This window comes from Anabrus simplex, chromosome 5 (assembly GCF_040414725.1).
Source record: "Anabrus simplex isolate iqAnaSimp1 chromosome 5, ASM4041472v1, whole genome shotgun sequence".
NCBI classification, from domain to species: domain Eukaryota; kingdom Metazoa; phylum Arthropoda; class Insecta; order Orthoptera; family Tettigoniidae; genus Anabrus; species Anabrus simplex.
In genome coordinates, this window is record NC_090269.1 from 326,095,717 (window position 1) to 326,123,460 (window position 27,744).

At 37.7% G+C, this 27,744-nt stretch overlaps 1 protein-coding gene across 1 annotated transcript in view; it reads left to right on the forward strand.

The window, feature by feature from the left end:
• sel (canopy family protein seele) overlaps positions 1-27,744 on the forward strand; it is a 344,529-nt gene that overhangs the window by 244,363 nt on the left and 72,422 nt on the right. Inside the window, exon 4 of the mRNA XM_067147564.2 lies at positions 14,493-14,699. Within this exon, the coding sequence (XP_067003665.1) occupies positions 14,493-14,699 (207 nt within the window). The remainder of the gene's footprint in view (positions 1-14,492; positions 14,700-27,744) is intronic.

Below are 27,744 nucleotides of genomic sequence, written 5' to 3' on the forward strand. Positions count from 1 at the left end.
ATTGTGCGGATAGTGACGCAAATATTTTTCAGAGTTCATTTATCCCCTTGCGACTGGTATATAACACAGGACATCAGATAAAGACTATATGGCAAAACCCAGTGCCGTCATCAACGAGATATTGCAGGCCAATACGTATTTGTTTTGTTCACAAAACAAGTGATAATACAAATGAAGAAATAAATTATATAGAAAACCAAAAAAGAAATCTGAGGAAGACCAAAATACCTTCAGCAGGTGGTGTTGCACTTCACATAAAACATACAGTAGTGCTCACCATGGTAGACGCAAAATTATGCAATGCTGTGACAAGTACGTATTCCACTATGAGGTGCTATATATGTGGAGACACCTCCAAAGGTTTTACTGATTTAACGAAGGAACAACGCACTGAAAACCCCGAAACTCTCAAATTTGGACTATTAATTCTTCACGCAAGGATACGATTTTTTTAGTCACTCCCGCATTTGTCTTAAAAATCCCTATTCAAAAGTGGCAAGCAAGAACGAATACAGACAAAGCAGTTATAACAGACACAAAGAAACGTATTCAAGCAGGTGTGAAAGAAGAAATGGGCCTCTTGGTTGATGTTCGTAAAGTAAGATTTGGCAATAGTAATGATGGAAACACCATAAGGAGATTCTTTGCCGATCCTGATACCGTTTCCAGAATCACAGGAATAGGTATAAAACTCATAAGGAAATTTAAGGTTATTTTGGAGACTTTTTCGAGTGGATATAGAATTGATGTAAAGAAATTTGCAAATTACTCAGATGAAACCTCAAAATTGTATGTAAAATTGTATGGGTGGCACCCAATGACACCCACAGTACATAAAATTCTGAGACAGGCTGCCACAGTAATAGAACATGCAATATTGCCCATTGGCCAACCTTCAGAAGAGGCAGCCGAAGGAAGAAATAGACATTTTTGCCTATGTAGGCTACAATTTTCCAGGAAGTTCTCCCAAGTTCAGTGTAACAAAGATATACAGAATAGACTTGTTAACATCAGATCCATTGCTGAGCAGTAATAGACAAAGGCGACAAAAGAAAAGCAAACCCTTTTCATTGGAAGCCTTAGAGCTCTTACTTCCAGAAACACCTAACGTACTTCTAACAAAGGAAAACAATGAAGAGACAGAAGAAACCTGATAGTGATGAGTTTGATTAGGTACATTTCTACAGTCATATTTTGTACACCATTGCACTAGACCGATTCAAAGAGGATATTGTATATGAGTATGTGTGCTTATTTTTGTAAATTATGAAAATTCCTGTAGTTTATTGTTTATGATTATGAATAATTTGTAATAATTTGTCATATGGAATGATACGAAAATAATTCAGAGAGGACTCCAGATACACTTTGTATATAATTGTTTCATATCTCTAAGTTGAGGATTCAAGCAGCCTCTGGGCTGATGACCTAACAGACAGACATCTGTTGTGCAGGTCACGATTTTGTCCTGAAGACCCCATTCTATTACCACTTTTTTTTAAGTTATTCGGCAATGTTGTCTGCTATGTGTCTTCCTACAAACTTCGAGCAAGACAGAAGCTTTGAAGAGAGTGTGCCATCCCTTTTACATACGAAATGAGTGGTAACTGCTGCATAGTTTTAATTTTCCAATGAAGTCCACCCATCTGTTGTGAGGGCTACATATGAAGCATTTTCTGATACGTTAGCCTTGACATCTTGCAGTGTTGTGTCATAAAATTTATTGAAGAGACTATTCAAAAGTGTTTTACGGCTTGGGAGACTATAATTAGGGTTCAGCATCGATAAAAACATCTGAAACTCCTCAGCCTCAACTATATTGAAAGGTTAAAAAATCTTTTGCAATTAATTTCAACAACTGTTCATCAAGTTCTTAGTGATGAATAGACTTGTATTCTATTTTGTTTCAATCTTTGTACCTTCCCTCTGCTTATTGTGCTTAACTCGAGTGTGTGATCGGATGTACCTGTTGTCGTAGTAGTAGTGTTGGTGGTAGATGATGAAACAGCTTCCATTAGTGACACAGGAGGAAAGGTTTGTCCAGTTATTACTTGAAATGTGGCAGGCACAGGACTTGAAGCTTCAGTTGTTGCCTTATCATCTTCTGAGTCATGATGCACCGATACAAACCTACTTTGATAAATGTCTGTTGTGGGATGTTTAAGTTTGAAATGCCTCGTCATTGTGCCGGTTGAAGATCCCTTTGCAGACAAGGTAGAAGTACATACAATGCATTTCACTCCGTCCATTTTTATTCTAGTAAAAAAATCCCAAACAGGACTCCGGTGCAACATTATGCAAAGTTTACAGTTTTTTGTATTGTATATATTAGGCTCACTAGGTTTTATTGAAAATACTCTAACAGAACAGTTGAAAACAAAACAGAACATTAAGTTATTCGCATGTTCCGAAGACCAGTGGCCAGTGCAAAGGAACTCGCAAAATAAAAGGTTATGACAGAACACGGAACACTGCAGCACGTGGCGGCACACTGCCGGTACTGATAGTCAGTTAGTATTCAAGTTTTAAAACTTCATGTTAATTCTGTATTGAACCGAGAATCTAATGGAAACAAGAGAGGTCCACCTATTCAATACCATACAATGTTATAAGATAAATTATAACATGTTATTATTCTTAGTACCGGTTTTGATGCTGGTGTGTATCATCATCAGCCAAAAATAAGAAAAACATACAATGACAAGGTTACAAAAAACAATGCATAAAGTATACACAAATTTTACAAAACTAGGCAAGATGTAATTAAAAAACAAGATCCGTAAACATTAACTTATGACTTAAATCTAAAACGTAGCACCAACTGTCTTAAAACTTTGAATATACGTCCTCTTGACAAAAGTCCTCTGAATCTAAAAACGTTAAACAAAGTGCGAGCAGATTAAATTGAGTCAAGGACAAAAACCAATGCTTCACTATCATAAAAGTCCAAGAGCATATTTTCGTATTTTGTAAGAACATATGTATAAAAGGTTTTCTTGCTGAACATCCACCAAGTATTGGAGTAACAGGTGCAAAAATTAAGAAACCATTTTTCTATTGGTTAAAAATGGCTGTCGTTAAAATAACATAACCAGTCAAAAGACGTTACAACTTCTAGTACTAAAAAGAATATGAGGGAACTTCAGACAGTGTTTTGCATAATAAAACATAGGTCTTCTCTAACTTAAAGAACGTGGCTGGATTCAGTCTGCTACGTATTAAATAACAAGATATTTTTTATTTTAAATGAAAAAAATGGCAGACGCTGTGTTTCCAGGGTACTGAACGATGTTCGCGGTTCAAATTGGGACCTCAGAAAACAGTGAAATGTTGCAAGTGAGCGAATAATAGTAGTACTGTAGATCTGCAGAGGGTCCTGAGTGATTAAGACATGGTCATCTTGTAGTCTATTGATGGAGAAGAGATCTCCTACATTTTATATGTTCTTGTATTCGCAGGGGTTGTTTTACAATGCCAGAAAACTAGGAAAATCGTTGCCTTGGAAACTTTGAGCGGAAGAACATATTGACACTCCAAAATATGATCACGTAAGGGCAAAAGAATTTCAGCACAGGATAAGAAGTACCAATACTTGAGAGTTGCATGAGTTGTGTCAGATACAGTATTTGGTTGTGTTCACAATTTTTTTTTGTGCACCGTGAGTTGTGTCTTCAAGTATCAAGTAATATCAAGTAATTCAAGTAATATCCCAGCCGTGACACTACGGCTAACAAGTAAAATCTATGTAATTAGTAGGGCTAGGATTTTTATGACCTAAAAATCACCATAATATGCACAGAAAAAAATGCTCTTATGACCTAAAATTTAACAAAATATTCACAATAACATAAAAAATATGATCTACCAGTATTATATTTGAGGTAAAATTCCAGTTGTAAAATCAATTAATAAGTCACTTTATGTCAACGAACCTTTTATTTATGAAACTATGCAATTTGATATTGTAGTCCCACACAGGTGACACCTTGACAGTCAACCATGGAAGGTCTTTTAAGGAATACTCCACTGGCTGAACCAAGAGTTCAGAGAAGGCAGCATTCGGATACGGTGGAATGCCACCTAAAAGATACCGTGAAGTCAGAGGCACGGAAATAACCCAGTACCACATACACGAATGAGACAAAATCAAGAATCAAACCAAATCAGATAACATACTTCTCTACACACAATATAAACTCACTCATGCAAACCAGTAAACTGAAAGTGATCACCGACATAATGGACCAACACAAAATTCTTATCATGGGATTACAGGAAATTAGAAACAGTGACCAAGATGCCTTGGAATCTCTTGGGTACAGACTTTATAAACCACGAACCTGCTACGCAGGCGTAGCAGAGGGAGAGGTGATACTCCCACGTGGCGCGTCCCAGGTGGCGGATAGGGGGGGTCCTAACCGGCTTGCCGGCGGACTTGAGGGAAATAAAATACCTCTCGCGGACCAAACACACACCCCCTGTGGGTGGGGGAGGCAGACGAATAATACACCCACGGTATCCCCTGCCTGTCGTGAGAGGCGACTAAAAGGGGTGACCAAGGGATGATTGTATTCGAACCATGAAACTACTCATGATTAGTACCACCATGCGGAGAACACCAAGGGTCGCTTTTACTTGTGCGTAGTACCACTATGTTAGGTACGAAATTGGTTTGTGATTAGTAGCACACAGGAGCACCGTGCGGTCGGCTTTTGCAGTACCTGTGATTAGTATCACCTTATGAGCAGGACCATGGGATGATAGCTACCATGGTTCTGCCTTGCCTATGATTAGTACCCACTATATGAGGAACACCACAGGATAGTGGAAGGTTCGTGTGGTTAGTACTCTTATGTGATGAACACCATAGGTTTGCGTTGCCTATAAATGGTGCCGCAAAGTGAGAAAAGCATAGGTCTGTATTATATATCAAATTTCATAACCTCTGAGTAGTACAATATTGTGTGGAATACCGCAAGTCTCTGCTACTTTTGATTAGTACCGCAACAGGACATATACCATGGTTCTGCTTTACTAGCGATAAGTATCATTCTGAGGGGCCTTTGACCTGTATTTTGGACCCATTTAGATACCAAGCATCCTTGATTCAGGATTGTGCTTTGGAAGTGGTCCCTTGGTCAGTAATACTATTAATTATGATAGTTTTTTGAGTCGGATCCACTGATTGTTTTAAATTCATGTTCATTCATCCATTCATTCTTCATGACATTTTTTATTTTGGTCAGTGGATGATTTTGAACTTTTACTTTGTCGTTTCTTTTCGTACCATTAGCGGCCGATGACCTCGATGTTAGGCCCCTTGAAACAACAAGCATCATCATCATCATCATCATCATCATCATCAGACTTTATAAAGGTATACTCAGGAAGAGAGTGATGGAAGAATGTCCCCCAATTTGGAACAGGATTTTTGGTCAGCCTTAAAATACTAAACTCAGTTCAAGAATTCAAATCACAGTCTCCATGACTCTCAACGCTCACCTTAAAGACATCTAATAAAATCTATATTATAATAAATGCCCATGCTCCCACTAATGATAAAAACAACTCCTCAAAAGAGCATGAGGAAAGAGAAGAATTTTGGGACCTGTTGGACCAGACCATAGATAACATCCCCAAACACCATGTAAAATTATTAATAGGCGACTTCAACGCTCAACTAGGCAGAGAAAGAAAATACCATGACATCATTGAAAAATGGCCAGCACACAAGAAAACAAATAAAAATGGAGAGAGACTAGTTGACCTGTGTAGAAACCATAATTTAATCTCAAAATCTACATGTTTTAAGAGGAAACCTCAAAAACTCAAAACATGGAAACACCCTGACTACACTAAAGGAGAATGGCAACTGGATCACATCTGTATGGACAAATACCACCACAAAGAGATCTATAACGTCAAAGTCCTCTGAGGAATAAACACATGTTCAGATCACCACGTAGTTAAAATTAAAATTAAACTCACTCCCCAGAGGAGACAACAAAATCAAGCCCTTAAAACTAAAAGAAAAATAGATCCTACCCAGCTAATCAACAACAAAAATTACCAGAAAGCAACTAAAAAAATAAAAATCACAGATAAATATGAAGACTTAGTACACAACCGTAAACAAATTGCAGAAGAGCTGGCTCCAATTAAACCACGTAAAAAACACCAATGGTGGAACAGTGAATGTGATGAAACAGTGGAGAAAAGACATCAGGCATGGCTATTACATCAGTCCCAAAAAACAGAAATATCCTATCAAAATCTAGTAAAACAGAGAAAAGAAACTACCCGAGTCTTAAGAAGAATAAAAAGACAACATCATAAGGACACACTGCAGTTAATTGAAGAACAATTCAATAAAACTCAATCAAGGGACTAGTACAAAACCTTCAGAAAGCAGCTCCAAAAATATGAACCCGCGACCCTACTGATGAGGGTGAAAATGGTAAGCTGGGTCATAAGAGTAAAGACAATGCAGAAATTCTGGCTAAATATTTCAACAAGCTTTTAAATTGTAAGAAACCTACAGAACTTCAGTTGGACACCAACACCCGGATAAAAACACCACTAGAGAACATCAATCTCCCCACAATAAAGGAAGTCTACCAAGCTCTGAATAAGGTAAAAAACAACAAAGCGCCAGGAGAAGATCAGACCTTTGCAGAAATCTGGAAATATTCAGGAACATCAGCAAAAGTTGCCCTCTGTCAACAACTTGTCTCTATCTGGATTAAAGAAGAACTACCAGAACACTGGACAACAGCCCTCATTCACCCACTGTACAAAAAAGGAGACAAAACCGACCCTAATAACTACAGCTGAATTTCGCTCCTAGACATAACATACAAAATATTTTCAATAATCATCCTTAATAGGATAAGTTTACAACTTGAGAAAGATCTAGGGGAATATCAAGGAGGTTTCAGACCCTGGAGGAGCTGTCCTGATCAGATCATGAGTCGTAAGTTGATAATGGACTATAACAGGAGAAGAAACAGAGATATGGTGATAACATTTGTAGATTTCAAGAAAGCTTATGATTGCATCCATAGGGAATCTCTGTTTGAAATTTTAAGACACCTTGGACTACACCCCAAATTAATAAACATGATAAAATTGACTCTCACCAACATCAAATCAAAAGTGACGTTTAGGGGTGAAATATAAGAGACATTTGAAATTAAAACTGGACTACGGCAGGGAGATGGGCTCTCACCACTATTATTTAATTGTGCTCTAGAAATGGTAATGAGGGAATGGTTTAGGAAATGTCCCCCCAAAATAAAGATTGGCTGAAAAATCAAAACAAATTGCCTGGGTTTCGCTGACAATTTAGCATTACTAGCAGTGGACATAAAGGAAGCAAAAACCCAGATATCAGAACTTCAAAACATTGCAAATAAAATTGGCCTCAAAATATCATTTGAAAAAACAGAAAATATGCCCCAAAAATCAACACAACTAAAAGAAGTTACCATAAATGGTAATAAAATCAAAATAGTAACTCAATTTAAATATCTAGGAGAAGTAATAACACATAACCTAAATGAAAACATCTCAATCCGAACAAGAACAAATAGATTAGCTAAAGCACAAAAATTAACATGGGGTATATACAAAAAGAAATGTCTATCAATAAGTACAAATATAAAACACTACAACACAGTTATAAAACCGGAAGCTACATATGCAGCAGAAACACTTTTTTTCCTAAATAAACAATCAAAGACTGACAGACTTCAGAAAATTGAAAGGAGGATTGGAAGAACCTGCAAAAAAAAAAAAAAAAAAAAAAAAAACCAGAAAGATGGACAGTGGCAGTTAATTCCTAATAAAGTCATGTACAAAGAGCTAGAACCCATTACAGATTCTATGCGTAAGAGGAGACTGGGATTCTTTGGACATATCATGAGGGTGCATGATTTGAGACTTCTGAAACAACTAGTACAACACAATCTCGTCTCAAAAAATACCACAACAGGATGTAAATGGATCAGAGTAGTAAGAGAGGATCTGAAGGAAATAGGCCTTACAACAGAAGACACCACAAATAAGATAAAATAGAATACAAAACTCAAGAATACAAACCTCCGCTTTACCCTTACACAAAACAAACCAACAACACGCATATTTTCAACTGAGGAAAGGGCACAAAGATCGGAGCGTCTGAAGAAGTACTGGGAGGACCAAAAGCCCAAACAATCCCTTCAAAGAGACCTGAACGACGGACTGACTAAAGTGATCCTATGTGGTCATAAAAGAAGTAGAAGAAAAAGAAGTAGTGTGCTTCTTATTTTATTAACATTGTCAGTACATAGTTAATGCATGCTGCGATTATTTTCACATGCTTCTCCATCTTGAGCCCTGAGATGCAATATACAATGAATACCTTGTGCAGATTTTCAAATAAAATAGATTTCCTATTTTCAGCCAACAAAGCCTTGTACTTCGAAAAACTTTGTTCTACTTCAACTGACACAAGAGGAGCATATTTGAAAAGGACAATATCATTTGAATCTAATTCTAAATGATTAAGAGAAAACGTTTCACCCATCAAAATCATTGAATTGGAACACAGTGTGTGATACCCTTCATTTTTTCTAACACCTTTTCCATTTTCTTTGATACTTCTTCCCCACTTTACCACAAACAACATTAAATTTATTCACAGTTATTTTCACTAGTTCTATCTGCTTCACTGGTGGCACTTCTGATAGCTCCAAAACAGTTATAGTAGCAGGAAGAAAACCAAAATTTGATTTGATATATGAGAGTTGACCTGAAATGTCAGAATTAGTCATTAATTCCTGGGCTAGTCCAATTGAAGCATCTTCACTGCTATCAAATGAATCAATGATACTTTTCACAGTGTTGAAGTTCTGGCAGTAATAGTTGCAGGATTCAATCCAGGATTCCCATCTTGTCAAAATGGGAGAAGGCGGCAAGGGAATGTCTGGAGCTAGCAACTTAAATGATGCAACATGTGAAGGGGCTTTCAAGAAGACCTTCTTGACACACTCACTCAATTTATTAACCTCACTGAATTGACTGCGAATCTCTTCTGCAACTCTTGTAAAGTGTGAGCTAAACAAATCACATGCACCATTTTACTATATAATGCTTGTAGTGATTTGGCAGCTTTCACCATATAAGGCGCTGCATCTGTTATACAGAGCAGTACATTGTCATGCTGAACGCCTTCGGTCCATATGGCACGCATAGTTCTGTCAAACAGTTTACTAATGGTAGAAAAATTGACTTTTTCTAAATGTTCCTAGTTTATTAGAAACGTTTCACCTGGACCATCTTCTCCCAAAGTCCCCGCAATGACATTTGCAATATATCTTCCTACAGAGTCTGTAGTTTCATCAATTGATACCCATATTTTCTTATTTGCAACCCGTTGTCTGATTTCTTGCATAGTTTTTTTGTAGCTTCGGCTGATGTAGTCCTTTCTTAAATTGGAAGGATCGGGAGGAGATTTGCCGGTGTATTTTTCTAAGATTTCACAAAATTTTGGATGATTCACCTTATTTAAGGGAATGTCGGCATAAATAAAGGCTGTACAAAGTTATTCACAAAATGGTAAATAAGATTGGCAAGATTCTCCTAGGAGCAGTTGCTGTAGCGTCTTTCCATTTTCAATTCATTGTACTCCATGTTTGTATTTTTCTGTTGCCACATGCTGCTGAACATTAAATGAGTTCTCCACAATTACTCTTACATCGTACAGTTTACAATACAGTATTTTACCATCATTCGCAAACATTCTCTCACCATATTGAGATACGAACTGTTGTAATTTTACTCAAATACTTTGCTTCACTTCAGGAATATTTTCTGAACTATACTACACATGATGAATATAACCATTTACTATCTAAAATATACTCTATCACATAGAAATGACCATTTATACATAAATATGACTTAATAAAGTACTATAATTTGATCACTTTCTCATAACAAGCATTTATATATATTTAAGGAACTTGCCAGTCTTGCCAAAAACATATCGTAGTCGTTCAGGCAGAATTCACTAAGTCAGAAATCTTACTTCCGAGTTATAGCTATTTTAATGTTTCAAACAACTCCTAAAATCATTTTTGCATTATTAGTATTAACATGTTCTTTGGGGTTGCTGCCACTATTACTTCGACTTGCTTCCATAATTTCACTATTTTTGCAAATTTGAAGTACCAAATTTAAAAGAAATCTAATATTTTTGACTTAGTGACTTCTGCTGGGAAAGGAATGAACTTCTTCGTAGGTTGTTATAAAGGCAAAAAAAAACAAGTACTGGCTCACAATAAATGTGTAGGTGCATGAAATTATTATATTATTATTTATTATTTCTTTGAACTATTTCTAATAACTACACAGTATGATTCAGAGAAGTAAAGTGTGACAATATAAAAAATTTAAAACACTCATGTCAGTAAATCAGTAAACCTTTTTCACTGTTACGTGTCATGTTTTACTCATTATCATTAGCTTCACATTCACTCTCACTGTCCACACTTGGTTCTGGAGTTCAATCCCTTACTGCACCTGAATGGCGTAAGGAGCGGTACCATGCTTGAAATTCTGTTGGAATAACTCCTTTATTGCAGAGACTAATAAGATCCTTGTACTTTCGTTCTGATATAGGGAAAAGTACTTTCGTTCTGATATAGGGAAAAGAGTTTTTTACGCCTTATGAAGGGTGGGCATCATTTTTGGGCGACCTCGGCTGAAAGTATTTATCACAGAGTATCTTCCAGAATGACCATATCGATATTTGAGAATACCCGGTGCATCCTTTTCAAATCTAAAGCACTTTACTTTCAACCAGTTGACTTTATTTCCGTCACTGTCCTCGGTTTTGTTACACATACAAAGGGCACTACGGAAGTTTTGCAATGTGAGTGAACGCTTCAGACTTTTTCAAAATAATCTACACCACACTCAATACACTTCTCCATATACCGAAACCAGTCACTGAACCAACTCTGCTACTTTTCTTCGGTTACATTTTCACACTCTTGATCCCATGCTGCCAGGAGTTCCTCGTCGGATGCAAAATGCCGCCCTTTCAGCTTCGTCTTCACTTCTGGGAAGAGTGCGATGTCACATAGGGCAATATCAGGACTGTATGGAGGGTGATCAAGCACAGTCGACCCCGATCTGGCAAGAAAATCCATTGTTAACCTTAGCATGATATGCTGGAGCATTGTCGTGATGCAAGAGCCAAGTGTTGAGCCGTGACCATGGACGGAGCTGCTTGAGAGCCTTGATGACCTGAGGCAGACAAGTCTCACTGTATCATTTCGCAGTAACTGTCCTTTGTGTTTCTAGTACAACCCGAGTCAGGATGTCCCGCTTAGTGAAGAATACTGCAGTCATCCTTTTCTTCACTGACCTTGACTTTCGCACAGTCACAGAAGTACCCTCATCTTCAAACAGCCACACCTTGTTCCAGGATTTTGCTGGGACATTATTAGAACTGCTGTTGCCAGGAGGCATACATGACTGCTGGAATATTCATGTGGGTTGTTGTAGGCTTTCTAGACCTACACATCTGGTCTATTTCACTACAATCTTCATCTGAAGGTAGCCAATTAGGATCCTTGTCACTATCATCCATGCAAGGATAGCCAAAGGGATAAAATTCACTATCCTGATTGTACCAGGCGGTACACCTCTACGCCGCACTTTTAAAATCTTGCGCCAAGAAAACTTCCTCTACAGGAGAAATACTGAACTTAAACTAAACCTCCTTAATCTTTTGCTCAGAAGATGTCACTACTTTAATTTTGTGATTATGAAGTTGCCAGTACTGTGTGAATTTCAACGTGCTTTGTTTTCCGTTCTTCAAGAAGTGTGAACATTCTCTCATAGATGTCTCTGCTAAAAAACTATGATCATGCACTCTGGTGCAAAGTGAAGGAACCTTTTTGAAGAAATTTTGTATTCATAAGTTTTTTCATTACTAAATTATGTTTGTTCATTTGTGGGTTGGCAATATTGATCTTTTTTTCCCCGCCAGTTTTGAATTTAGCCAATCCAGAATTTCTGTAATTAATTTCCGACCAATCATGTATTTCTTCTTCGATTTTGAGTGTAACTTTTGAAGTTAACCAATAACCACCGTGGGTGTGTCTTGATCATTCATGAAAGGTCTCAAACTTTCCCCGAGGGTTTATAAACTGCTGATTTTCACATCTCTTGGCCATTTTATCAACGTCTATCTAAGTGTGTGGATGTAAAGCAGGAGGCGCGAGGCGCCTCTTTCATCAGGCAGCAGGTCTACAGCAAGGTAATGACCTTTTAACATCTTTATTCCTGGCTATCTCAGCAGTTCAACCCGCGGGAAAGGACCGAAACCTTTACAATGTAACCTACTCTTCTAAACTTGCAATTCTCTGCTGGTTTATGTAAAGACTTCATAAATCTGTAACTGTAATTCGGGGATAGAGAGTGATTTACCCACTTGAGCTCCCCTTCATTTTGGTTTGATGTGACTACGTTTTGGTAACTGATTTTCTTCGCTTCCTTAATGTCTTAAATAATTCTTACATGAGTCACCTCCATAGTTTGGGAATAGCCCCTGTTTCATTGGCCTAGTGCCTTTTAAGTTTTAAGAAGCTACATAGAGGAGTGCAAGTATCCGCCTCCTTCCTTTTGTTTGGGCCATTTATTTAAAGGTGTTTTTTTTTTTTTTTTTACTCAAAGGCCCTGTAGGTTGGGTATGAGATACCCCTGTTTCAATTTGTAAGCTGGGCCATGGAAGGCCAGAAAGAGTAAGACATTTTTGGTGTTGCCTTGACTAGGCTGGAAAAGCTGAGGGTGCGTCTGCTCTTTTCAAGTATTGTAAAAGTGCCTCTAGGAGGTTTGATATTGTAAAGTAGGGAGCAAGTGCTCCAGGTATTAGGGGATTTCTGCCCTTTGTGTAAAATTGTAAGCTTTTAAGTTGAGCTAGGAGCTTGAAATTGTGAAACTAGGGGCTGGTAGCCGAAGAGTGTTAAGGTTTGAAGTCTTGGATTTTTCTAAAGTCTTGTTTTTAATTTGCTATGTAATTGTTACCTCAATTAGTGAGAATTTGTTAACTTGTTGCTTTTCGAAAATATAACCTTCCATTTCAGTTTAAATTCTTTCTTGACAAGTAGTTAGACCCATTCACCCCGGCACCTTCTTTCACCTGTGCTGATACACCAAACCAAAGACGGTAACACTGATAATGAAGATTGAAGAATTAGAAAAGCTGTTAAGTCATTATGATTTAATTTCAAAACTAAAAAATTATACACAAAATTACATCACTATTTTCATCAGCAGTCGATTCTCCTGTGATGGTGCTTTTATTGCCCTGTATTTCTTTTGAGCCAAGTCCATTCTCCTCAGTTGCACCTGGCTCTGCCTAAGATGTTAAAAGATTGCCAACGTAATAAATTTATTCCTCTACAGAATGGGATTTATTAATGAATGTAAACAAGAATGTAGTAAGTCCGTGACCACTCGAAGAATGGATCTACTGTACTTACTTACAAGAATAGCTTCAGATTCTGCATTTAGAGAGATATCCTCAGGTTCTTGGTGTTTAGCATAATGTATTTAAGGTGACTTCTGCTTTCTAAAGATAAATAGCATATTTTATTGTTATAGCAGCTGCATAATACGATGTGAATTCTACTTAACAATATTCAAAGGAAGAACTTGCACCAAGCAGAAGTCACTAAGTGGACTAAGGAACTTCTGCCTGACTAATAAACTAGAAAAATGCACTTAGTGAAAATAGCGAGTGCAGTTTGCAATGGAACGCTTCTCAATATGACTAAGTAAGTTCTACCTGCCGATAGAGCGTCATTTTGTTAGTATGGTTTTGCACCTAACTTAAAACCGCCAATTTCTGACTTAGTGACTTCTGCCTGAACGACGACGATATGCTCCATCATGAAAATTCTAGCCCTAGTAATTTGTTTACATCCCTTTTTTCGGTGGGTTTCAGAACTGCAGATTAACACAAAGTTGAATTTGTCTCCACAAGATATTACAGTATCTAGATGTTTAAAGTGCTGCTTAACTCTAGGGAGAGGCCCACTTCATATTACAATTTTTTTCTCTTTCATTTTAGCCTTCTAAGGATAACATTTGATGATCTTTGCATTATTTTTAGCCCTCACTGCCTTCACTCTCAGCTAGTATCTTTTCATCCTTTTTCCTGCTTTCTTTGCCTTTGTAGAATTTCCCTTTTATCACTAGTGTCTCCCCAATCTCCTGGAAACCACGGAACTTTCTGATGAGTTGTCTAAATCAATTTCTGTCCGTTATTATTATTATTATTATTATTATTATTATTATTATTATTATTATTTTAAGATTTGCTACAGTTACAAAAGCTAAATATTAATGTACTTTTTGTGATTTTTATTTGTTCTTGAGTGTTTGAATGATTAAATATGAAGGTGTACTAATTATTTTTTGTTAATTAATTATTACAGGTCCCTTATGCACGCTCAGAGGTGCACCTAACTGAAGTAATGGACACAGTGTGTAACAAAATGGATGATTATGTCAGGGCCACTTATAAGTCATCTGGAGAACTGACAATATTGAAGCTAATTACAGAAGCTGGTACCATGAATCCAGATATGAGTCGTGTAGATATCATTCAGGATTCAGATCTCAACAAAAGTCTGAAGTTCTATGTGAGTTACAGTATTTTTGTTCTTTCCATATCCTTGTGACTACCAAGAAGTTTACTTTGGTTAAATCTTTCTTAATTGCCTTTGTGTTGGAACATTGAGGTGTGTTCAGTCTAGAATTACCAGATTATGATAGTAAAGATGAAAATCTTTTGAAAACTGTGATATAACATGATAAACTTATCCTTTTATATATATATGTTATGTTATTTTATTTTGCTCAGTGAAAGACATTCAGCTGACTACCATTAATGTCTGCACTCCAAGTTTGAAGCAATTATTGACAGTGTGTGTACTTCACACTTCACGCAGCCAAATTCTAATCAGAAAAGGCAATGTAAAACCTCTCCAGTCACCATATTTTTCAGTATATCACTATGATCAGAAATAAAACTAAACTTGTGCCTTCGTTCCGAGGTGGTACAGCTCTTTTCAGGTACACCTCCAAGGGAGGTGAGCTACATCTACCATTTTAACCTCTTAACAGCCCTCCTGCCATTATTAAATCTCTGTCAGCACTGGGAACTGAATTCAGGCTTCTGAGCAGTGAAGTTAATAGCACTAACTGTTACTGTGTGGAAGCAGCCTGGTGGTCATGGTTGTTAAGGCATCAAGTCTTTACCAGCTTACACCATGGTTAGCTGGTTCAAATCCTGGTGGAAAATAAAATTTGCCATCAAATTGTTGACTGGAAGGGAAGGAGAGGTGGTGGTATACAATTTTCAGTCACTAGATTGTGTGCCAAAAGTCAGGTTTCAATTTCAAAAGTGTCTGCAATGCTCATATAGAGTGAGGGCATATGATGCCTTTGATGATGATTAGTCTGTTGGATGGGGATGTTAAGCTTTGAGCAGACTCCATGGTGTTGTTCGACAGGGTTAGGCTCACCGGGTTTTACGCTCTCCCTGCCTCATCATAATCATCACACACTCAGGTGACCACGGGTATCAAATAGAAAGACCTGCAGTAAACCTCTGTGGAGGCTACACGCAGTGATCAATCAATCAGTCGTGAGAAATCATCAGATCATGGCCCCTGATTGCAATTTGTCCTTAAAGTGGCAGGCTATGTAAATAATTTCTTGGCTAAAAAAAAATTGCAGTCCAGTTTGTGATTTGCCGCATGGGATATGAGAAGTTTGTACATGGCCAGTAAACTGGATAGCACCATAAATATCATGAAGAAACTTAAGATTCAGGTAGTAATGGTGGTGGAAGTGGATGAAGTACAGTTCAGCAACTATCCTCCCTTTAGCACTAATCAGAAGGGAAAAGGAAGATTTATGAACCTTTGAAGAAGGAAAGTGTTGGTAAAAGAAAGGAAGGACCACATACCATATGAAAATGAAAGACTCCCTCACATGTCAAATACTGTAGGGGTCAGAAAACCAAAGTTAACAAAGGCAGGTCAGATAGGAGTGAGAAGCCTGGACAAGCAAGTGGAAGCAGTGTCAGACTAAGCTAAGGGCCCTGTAATCCTTAATCCACACTGCCTAGTTGAGAACCCATGGGGTTCCCTACTAGTCGCTTCATACGACAGGTAGGAGATACCATGGATGTATATGCTATCACCCGCACTTGCAGGGGTTCTTTGTTTATTGGGGTGTGTGTGTGTGCACGCGTATGGGTGTGTGTGTGTGCACGCGTATGTGTGCGTGCGTGCATGTGTGTGGTTTTTTTTTTTTTTTTTTCAATTATAGGTAAATTATAGCATTATATGTGCTACAATTAGTGCTTTCAATAGACTGAAAAGCTTTTAAATTCCATACACATTATCATTTTGTGCACTGTCGCTCATATCTGATTCTGAATATTGGGTTTTTACTAACAGTCATGTCTTCCATGTCACTCAAATCACCATCTGAATCTGACAAACTTTTATCAGAATCACTCAACTGTTTTCCTTAATCATCCACTATTTCCACACTTCTAGAAGCCGTCTCTACTCATAACTGAGTGAATGAAAGACAGCTGGTGATAAAGAAATAGATTGCGGATAAAATGTCTCCAGAGAGCCCATAGTAGACACAATTTATGCTTATGTTGACAGTGGAAGAAGGCATAATGCAAGAAGTGTGCAAATTAGTCAGTACATAGCAAACAAAATTCTGCAGTTGCATCTGGTGACAGAGATCAACATTCATTGGAATATCATTAGAATTTCAGTGAAAAAAACATAGTTAGTTGGAAGTCAATTCCATAACATTATTATTGCTCTACTAAATTATTTCATATACATAACCATCAGAAATTTCTCTGAATATGCTTTTTTCTCTTTTTTCTATCTTGATGTTACAACTGATAGTGAGCTAAACGATCTCATCATACCAGACCCATGTAAATTTGCTTATGTCTGAAGAATGGTTTTGGAAAATTAAAACATGTTTTGTTAAAATTTTTGGCCCTAAGACTTGCTAATCGTTGTTGAGAAAGCTACCATAGGACGTATTGTGTCAAAATTTTGACCCTGAAACTTGCTGATCATCATTAAGTAAGCTAACCATATTGGGAAATATTTGTTTACATTTAAAAGGCATGTATGCATCAGAGAGAGTGGGTGTTGATCTGGGTGTGCGAGCCATTTTTATAGTAACAGGATGCATAACAGTTGCCTCTATTATATTATGCTGTGAGGCTTGTCTTATATTTTCGTACACTTTTGGAGGGTAATCAATTTCTTAGTACCAAGCAAATTGGCCGTACGGTTAGGAGCGCGCAGCTGTTAGCTTGTATTTGGGAGATAGTGGGTTTGAACCCTACTGTCTGCAGCCCTGAAGATGGTTTTCCATGGTTTACCATTTTCACTCCAGGCAAATGCTTGGGATGTACCTTAACCTCTTAACCGGGTGTGGCAAGTTAATTCGTCTGCCAGTAATTGTTACTCAATCGGGTAATGATGAGTTAACTTGCCTAGAGCTTTTGAAAATTGTTATCTGCTGGGCAGAATGTGTTACCTCATCTCTTGTTGTTGTTGAGTGTAGTTTTATGATCACTTTATAGATTTCAGTAGGACTTGCTGCACCACAGTGTGTGCCAGTATTTCATTTTATTTTCTTCCGTACATATAATGGCTAAGCACGCTCATTTGGATCATGAAACTATTCTTCATCTCATTGATTCAGATGACGAATTATATAACAACTATTTGGACAGGAATGATGAGACAAGTGGTGAAAGTGACAGTGAACTTTCTTCTGAAAATGAAGAAGAGGGAGAGGATATTAGCTTGCCTACAAGTGATGCAGCCACTTCGCACTGGCATAGCCAAGGTAATCCTTGTGCTCCTTTTATGTTTGTGTCGGATAGTACAGTAAATGTTGAAGCAGTTGCAAGAAGTCGAATCAAATATTGAATTATGGTTTGAATTAACACTAGAACGGCCGCAGCAGTCAATTTGACTGATGGGGAACTTTGCCATGTCCATGATTTTTATTTCTATGACCGGAGGTTTACGAAATGCTCATGTGGTGAGCTGTTCTTCTCGTTAACGTTTTATTTAGACTGAAAACTTCAAGCAGTGGCGTAAAAATCATCAACCTACCTAGAAATGCCGGAGCTGTCAAACTGACCAGGAATATTTTATAGATCGATGGATTCGTGTTTGAGCTATGATATTGTTATAGAATAATACAGATTTATACACAATAATGGAACACTGCACTTTGTTAGAACTGTACAAATAAATAAGTCCGTTATGACAATGGTCTTGATCCTGCTCAAGATAAACACATCCAACCCATCCTTTTCGCGCACTGGTGGTTGTGTACTGGGAGTAGTATGTCTTGCCGTTCACGTGGGCTCAGTGAGCAGGAGATACTCCGTAGACTGCAAAATATTGCAGAAAATGCGTCTGGTCCTGAAGAATCTGATGATTCAGCAGACAGTGATGATCTAGAATACATTCCACGTACAGTTCACAGTGATTCCGAGAGTGAAAGTGCGGATAGTGATGATGTTATGGAGTGTGATAATGAAATTTATGCACCCCAAAATACAGGAAAATCAGGTTAGTAAAAATCATGACGTAATACGACGTGATTTATTGTTAGTGCACTTATATGATTATTTTGTACTGGTTGTAGGGTTTCACATACGGCTTTCGTTGTTCTGTTAGTTATAGAACCTGATTTTCAGTAATATGAGGGAATTATCAATTTGTTGAAATAGTTCTTTCCCTTTTTCCAGTTGAAAGTGCACTGCAACAGTTGTCAGCTCTTCCTGAAGCTAATAGTACACTCCCTGTGAACAATGTCAACAATCAGTTGATTGCTCGTGATGGTTTACCATGGGATGTTGTTGAAGTTGGTGCTTCTTCAACCTCAAAATGTACTGAGCAGAACATCTTACGTGAAGCTAGTGGTCCTACTGCATTTGCTAAACGCAGTGTTTGTGATAATGTAGCGAGTGCTTTTCGGCTGTTGATTGATGAATCAATTCTTCGTCATATAAAAAAATGTACTGAGGCAGAGGCTAGGAGGAGACTTCAAGAGAATGTCTGGACCATTTCATTGGAAGAGTTGGATGCATTTATTGCATAACTTTACGCTCGTGGTGTGTATGGTGTGAAGGGAAAATTTGTCGACTTTCTTTGGTCGAAAGACTGGGGCCCAGCTTTCTTTAGTGAGACATTGTCACGGCAGAAATTTAAAAGTATTATGTGTTACCTGCATTTCGACATGAAATCTACAAGGTCAGAGCATCTGCAGAATGATAAGTTTGTGCTTATGTCAAAGGTCTGGAATAAGTTCATAGATAACTGTCAACTATTCTACCGCCCACACAACCATAGCAAGCCAAAAAAAAAGGGTTACCTTAATAGTCGGGCGTTGCTCAGAGCATTAGGTAGTCACAAAATAGCGACCGAGATAAAGAGTCGGGCATTCAAGTAGATAAATATACTGCAGGAAAAGTAAACGGCACAGGTCAAAGATCTCGTATCTCAAACAGTACATTGTTGTCTCGACCGCCATGTCGGCTACAACCGTCCTGCGAACTTGTTTCAAAGAAGGCGGACACGAGACTGACCAAGAGGGCACTTCGGCTCATGGCCGGAAGCGCACTCTGTCAAGGAGAAAACGAGTCATACGTCACGTCCAGGGAATAAATCGACCGAAAGGTCGATAGCGGTCAAAGAATGTATTACATACAGAGAAGTGCACCACCAAGGGAAACTTGGTGCGGCACACTATGCTACAACTATTTCCTACTAAGAGCAGATGTAGATTCACCCGATTCATGGCAAACAAACCTGACAAGTTTGGCATCAAATTCTGGGTCAACATGGATGTAAATTCGAAATACAGTATATCTTGAATGCGTTTCCTTACCTCGGAAAGGACGAATTACGACCAGTTGGCCAGACATTGTCTGAGAATGTAGTTCTACGTCTTGTTGCTCCATTCATGGACAAGGGAAGAAATGTAACAACTGACAGTTTTTTTACATCAGTGAATCTTGCAGAAAAACTGAAAGAGAGGAGAACAAGTATTGTAGGTACAGTGAATAAATCACGGCGAGAAGTTCCTGAGGCAGTGCAAAATTTGAATGCGATTTATATAGCACCTTAGTGTTGAAGCGTGGTGACACTACACTCACTATGTATCAAGGGAAGAAACAAAAGAATGTTATCATTTTGAGCATTTTCCAAATGTAAGTGTAGACAGCAGTCATAAAAAGAAGTTGCCTGAAACAAATAAGTATTACAATGCAACAAAATACGGAGTGGACGTAGTAGATCAAATGCCGCACTTTTAAACAACGAAAGCACCATCCCGACGTTGGCCGGTTCAGGTTTTCTACAATATGCTAAATTTTGCAGGGATAAATGCCTGAGTACTCTATACAGGTTTCACTGGAAAGAAAATTAGTCGAAGAACATTCTTCTTTCAGTTGGCTCAGGAACTAAGAGACTCGTACGTAAGGAAGAAACCACAAAAGGCAGCAATCCATGATACAGAAATGTCACGAGGCAACAAGGAAGAACCTACTACAATGAAAAGGCGTCAGTGTCAGATAGCACGTTGTAATGGCAACAAAACAATGGATGTGTGCTCTTTGTGTAACAAAGCTGTGTGCGGAAAATGCACGGACAAGGTCAAGAAAGAGTTTGTGTGCGTGAATTGTAATGTCAAGTAGCTAATCACAGCAAGAAAGACTTGTAGGCCTACCCTGTAGGATGAAAGGATTTAATTCATACCAATAATGTTAAGTTCTATATTGTAGTATTGTTGTATAATAACAGTAAATAAAGCATAGTGATGACATAGTTTGGAAATATTTCCTGAGAAATTGTGCCATTAAGATATGCCATATAATTTTTCCCAACACTAAATTTCAATACAGCGGTCAAATTGACCGCCATGGCCGTTTTAGGAGTGCCAGAGTGTCGGCCGTTCTAGTGTTAAGAAATGCAAATCAAAAGGAACCAATTTTCCCTTTGCAAAAATCAAATGATCATAAACATGTCTCTTGGTCATGGCCATCCGTCAACGGCTTCTAATTTCAGATGACCACCAGCCATAAAGCATAGCCAGCATGGTTGCTAGGTAACACTGTATGACCATCGATCTATACCTTGAATCACAGCCTGCAAGAGTTACACTTCTGTCACTCCTTTTGTGACGCTAACTTCTGTAACGCAAATTTTCAGGTGAACAACAGCCATAGGACATAATTATATCAAAGCAGGCACCCTAGGTAACTCGTCTTCTGCGAAGACATGCACGCGTAATGTGTGGGACGAGTTCCTTCGTCATTTGCGGAAGCACATAATGTGTGGGACGAGTTCCTTTGTCATTTGCGGAAGCACATAATGTGCGGGACGAGTTCCTTCGTCATTCACGGAAGCACATAATGGGCGGGACGAGTTCCTTCGTCATTTACGGAAGCATAATGGGCATGACAAACTAACTCATCACCCACATGATGTTATGGGCGTGATGAATTAACCCGCTACAAATGTTCATTTCTCAGTGGAAACTCCCTGGTTAAGAGGTTAATTAAGGTAACGGCCGCTTTCTTCCCACTCCTAGCCCTTTCCTCTCCCATCGTCACTATAAGATCTGTCTGTGTCGGTGCAGCATACAGCCAATTGTAAAAAAAAAAAAAATTTCTTAGCAACATGATATGGTACCTTTCTTCAGCTCATTTAGAGGCACCCGGTTGTTGTTAGATTGGTAATAAATTATAAGTTGATCTTCTCCATGGTAAGCCATAACACTGTCTACACTTTAGTAGACTAACTCATTCCCAGATAAAGCTTGAGGTATGCAATTGTTGATTACCATTGAATCATGAACAATAACGGTAGGAACCGCTCTTTCTTCGAACTACTGAACGGTGACAGTAGTGAAGTCAAAATCACCATGTAATTGTTCAAATGAATCTTTCATTTGTGGGTAACATTTTGTAGGTATTATCACCCTTCCACTCTTGTGTCCTGATTCTAAAATCCATGTTCAAAATACTCTTTTACAACTCATATACACATCTATCTTCCTGGTGAATGTCAGAACATTTAATTTATTTCAAAATGTATACTGCTTCAAACAGCTGGCAACAGTCGGAGAATGTGAAACTCGTATTATTATAGGCAGGATTCGACAGAAATCACCATCCAGTAGGACTATCAACCAATAAAATATGTAGTACATTAGGTTAGATCATTGAAAAATCTTATCTATTGCTAAGAAAGCATGTACATGCATCATTGGTGCTTCATTGTCCCCACTCTCTTAGTTTTTTAAATGAGAAAGCTTTTGCTTCAGGTGTGTTTGACTTCATATTGCACATAGAATTGGCATTCATAATCAGTGGTATATTGAAAATTTCATTTTTTGTATATTGCTGAACAGTATCAGAGGGATACATTCCTAGATTTTACACCTGTAAATTAAGTTTCTTAAAATCTAACCCATAACAGTTATGTAATTCATGCATTTTTGCAATTCCGTGTTGTGGGCCTCTTCTTCTTTTTATTTTTATTTTTAGAATACACCAATTAATCAGAAATGACAAATACCAAGAAATCACATGGACCATAAAATTAACAGATGATTTAGAAGAAATACCAATTCTCAAACAACAGGCTGAAAATTTAGCCTCCTTAAATCCATGGAAAAACATGCTTGGTGGACACCAGAACGTGACAAATGTCATGAAGAAAGACACCAGGCATGGCTAAAATTTCAAACTCACAAAATGCTATGAACCTCAAAAATATTAGGAAAATATTCACCTCAACTATTAGAAAAATTAAGAGACAATTTCAGAAAGATATAATCACCGCAAGAGAAGAAAACTACCATAAAACCAATTCTAGAGATTACTATAAAAACTTTGGTAGACAACTTGTTGTATCCACAATGATGCACACAAAATGCTGTAAACTTGTGTACACAGATATATGTAAAATTATTTACAAATTAAATGCACATAACCTTAATCACTGTATCACAAACAAAACACTTCACTCCAAGAATATCAACAAGTTGCCATTTTTAACAATTGCCTATCACGGCACCTGGAGGTTGTAACCTAAAAGCGCAGTTGAAATAGTAGAATACCGACTGCCTACATCGGCATGTCAGCCTAACCATAACACGTCTTCACCAGTGAAACTCCTACTAAACAATAACTCGTCTCTACCATCAAGACCACCTCTTTATATAGGTGCCTGGCCAGGCTTTAGAAAGATACGTTACAAAAATACCTTCTCATAAATTCTCGAGTGCCTAACAACATGGTTATAATGTACAGAATATTCTACCATCATCTTGTCTGATCTAGAGCCATTCTGGATGTTACCGTATGTTTCACAAATCTGTAGCGGATTACACGTCATAATATGCTTACAATATTGTGATTTTTTATATCCCACCTTTTCAATACAATTGGTTTCATGTTATTAGATCATAATGCTACAACACTGTTTTATAGGGATATGTTTCGCTTGAATTTCAAGCATCCTCAGCCTATATAATCATCTCAAGGTTAAGACCTGTCGTATTTGATTAGTTTTGACAAATTTGTGCTTAATTATAATTCTAACAATAAAGTAATAAAATATATAAACATAGGAATTTATGAACACATCAATAGTTTAACAGTATGAATGACTATACTAAAATTGGAATTGTACCAGTTGGTACACCTATACGCCGCACATTTGAATTTTCCGCCTTATATTACTCCTCTACAGCTGAAACTCTGAACTTTAAAACTGTATTAATTCAGCCGTTTATCTGAAGATGTCACTGTGTTAATTTCGAATTGTTTTTGTTTACTAATTATCAAGAAGTGTGGACATTCTCTCACAGATGTCTCTACCAAAAACTATGATCATGCACCCTGGTGCGAAGTGAATGAACTTTTCTTGAAGATATTTTGTATTAATAAGTTGTTGTCTTTACTAAATTTCATTCTTTCGTTGGTGGGTTGGCAATATTAATCCTTTCTTTCCGCCTGTTTTGAATTTACCCAATAAGGAATTTCTGTAATTAATTTCCCTCCAATCACAGGTTTCTTCTTCATTTTTGACCTGTAAGTTTTAGCCGACCAATAAACGCATGTGGGTGTATCTTAATTATTCACGAAAGGTCTCAGATCTTCCACGAGGGTATAAAAGCTGCTGATTTTCTGGTCTCTCGGCCACTTCAACAACATCTAGCTTAGTGTATGGAAGTATAGCAGGGGGGGGGGGGTTGCGCCTCTTCCTTCGAGCAGCAGCTCTTCAGCAAAGGTAATGGCCTTTTAACATCTTTATTTCTTTCTTGGTCAGCAGTTTAACCCCCGGGGAAGGTTCGAAACCTTTTCAAAGTATCCTACCTGTTTAAAAATGTAACTTAGTGCCGGCTTATGTAAACATTTTCTTATTACTTTAACTGTAAATCCGGGATAGAGAGTGCTTTACCCTCTCGAGCTCCCCTTCAATTTGTATTTGAGGTGACTACGTTTTCATAACCGATTTTTCTTCTCTTCATTAATGTGTTAAATTATTTTTCTTATACGAGTCACCTCCCTAGTGTGGGATTAGCCCTTGTGTAATCGGCCTAGTGCCCCTTAGGTTTTAACAAGTTGCATGTAGGAGTACAAGCAACGCCTCCATTCATATTGGTATTTTGGGCCATTTCATTAACCTATTATTTTTCTTTTAAGGCCCGGTAGGCTGGGTACAAGATACCCCTGTTTAATTCGTGTAAGTTGCGCCTCGATGGCAAGTGATTGTAAAGCTTTGTATTGCCTTTAATAGGCTTGAAAGATTGAGAGCGGGTCAGCTCTTTATGGTGTTGTGGTAAAAGTGTCTCAAGAGGCTTGAGATGTGAAGGTGGGAGCAAGTGCTCCATGTTATGAGGGGTTTTCTGCTCTTGGTAATTTGTAGTTGTGAGCTGAGAGCTCAGAAATTGTTAAACTTTGGGGCTCGTAGCCCAGAATTTGTAAAGACCCCTTAACTTGTGCTTTCGTTTGTAAAGTTACATTGTACCTGATTTTTCTTTGTTATTTCACCTAGTGAAAATTGTTAAATTTTGTTGTCTGTTGAAAATATAACCTTTATTTAAATTTTATATTCATCTTTCGGATTTGTAGTTAGACCCATTCCAGCCCACACCTTCTTTCACCTCTGCTGATCCACCAAAACACGGTAACAGGAATAACCGTTAATTCTAAAGATATTGACATCCAAAACACAGTGTCTTCAAATATTGAAAATTAGGCTAAAGTTGTTTTCTCAAAGTTCTAGTTTGTTAAAAACATTGTAATTTGACTTCTATGTTAAAACTTGAGTCATAATTTTAGTTAAAACTTATTGGTGTCTTAAGATTAAAATCTTGGATCCGTTTGGAATTCAGCTTCTTGTTTTAATTTTGAGGCTTGCTACTGTAATTTAATAGTTTTGGACAGTGAAATGTTGAATTAGTTAGTTTCATCGAACTAGTCTTTTTTTTTTTTTTACGATCAGATTTTCCGTTGGTAGTAGTTTGTATTTATGAGGTATTTAGTCAAAAGGGACGTCAATCCAAAATCTTGAGGAGTTGATTTGTTTCTTTCATAATATTTGAATGATGGTGCGCGTCCCTTTCACTGCTACTACGAAACCTTGTGGACTTTGTTACATTACGGTGACTGTTATCTGTTGTGGTCAGATAACCCTCAATCGGGCGCGCTCTTCCGACGAACACTCTCGGGCGTGCGCGGTCTTTTAGACTGCAGCGATTATTTTCATAATTTATTGTACGCCCTTGGAATCTAATAAAAATGTTGAAGTTTACTTTTATTTAGATAATATTTAAAACATTTTACGTACTCAATGACTGCATTAGAAAAATAAAAACTTGTTGAAAATTGAGTTGATTTACAAATAATTTTGAGAGCTTTGAAAAATAATTTTCTGTTCTATTTATTTTTTCTGGTTTGTAAAATGGAAGCTGTTTGAACTAGATATATATTTATCTTTGAGTTCATATTTAAGTTCACTTTCGCACTATTTTATTTATGTGAACACACTGAAGAATTATTGTCATTGTTTTAACCAAATATTGGTATAGTCGACAATCTTTTGTACAATATTGTCTGGAAAAAAATAGCTCCCAGGTTTCAATTGGAGTTTTAACATTCCTGGCTAAACCTTTAGGTCCTGTAAGGTGTGTTACAATATTATGACCTGGTCCACGACCAGTCCTTGCGAATGTTGGGTGCGCACGCCATTCTGTCTTACCGTCCTTGCCTGTCAAATTCACTTCAGAAACACCAGCACCGCATCCGTCATCACCAGATAGCTCACTATTTGTATCATGGTCAGTAACCTGAAGATTGTCAGTTTCACCTTCATCATCAGTTTGTGGCTGCTGTCTGGAAGTATCTTCTGCTGCCTCATCAACTTATTCCAATAGGCATCCTACTGCTTTGTCTCTGTCTTTCACAAATGCAGTTATTCTTTCACTTTCTTCCTTTTCAACACTCTTTATCAATAATTGGATCCTTTCCTCTTCAGCAGGATCCATATTGAGATGTATATGCACACGAAACTAAACAAATCTAGTAAAACACAGCCGATGGCCTCGGTTCAATTTTCAGAATCAATAATAATAATTGTTACCATGGTTCGTGGATCAGCAGAGGTGAAAGTAGGTGCCGGGATGAATGGGTCAAACTACGGAGTCAAAGTTAATTTAAAATTTTAACAAAGATTAAATTTTTTTCTTTTGTAAAAATTACAAGTAAGAAAGTCACAGGTACTAGTAGCGGAAGACAAGTCTAGTTAAGACAAGATTGTTGGTATAAACAGAACTTGTGCTTTAAGTCCTTATTTAACAATTCCTGAGCTTCAAGAACACCCCTCAATACATGGAGCACTAGCTCGTAATTTACAATGTCAAGCCTCCTAGAGGCACTTTTACAATACTTGAAAAGAGCGGACACGCTCTCAGTTTTTCAAGCCTAGTCAAGGCAACACCAAAAATATCTTACACTTTCTGGCCTTCCATGGCCCAGCTTACAAATTGAAACAGGGGTGTCGCGTACCCAACCTACAGGGCCTTCGAGTAAAAGAAATAACCATTAAATAAGTCGCCCAAAACAAAAGGAAGGAGGCGGATACTTGCACTCCTCTATGTAGCTTCCTAAAACCTAACAGGCACAAGGCCGATGAAACAGGGGCTATTCCCAAACTATGGAGGTGACCCGTATAAGAAAGAAGAAAGAATAAGAAAGAAATTTTAAAACATTAAAGAAGAGAAGAAAATCAGTTACCAAAACGTAGTCACCTCAAACCAAAATGAAGGGGAGCTCAAGAGGGTAAATCACTCTCTATCCCTGAATTACAGTTACAGATTTTATGAAGTTTTTACATAAACCGGCAGAGAATTAATTACATGTTTAGAAGAGTAGGTTACATTGTAAAGGTTTCGGACCTTTCCCACGGGTTAAACTGCTGAGCTAGCAAGAAATAAAGATGTTAAAAGGCCATTACCTTGCTGAAGACCTGCTGCCTGATAAAAGAGGCACCTCCCGCCTCCTGCTTTACATTCACACACTTAGTTAGATGTTGATCA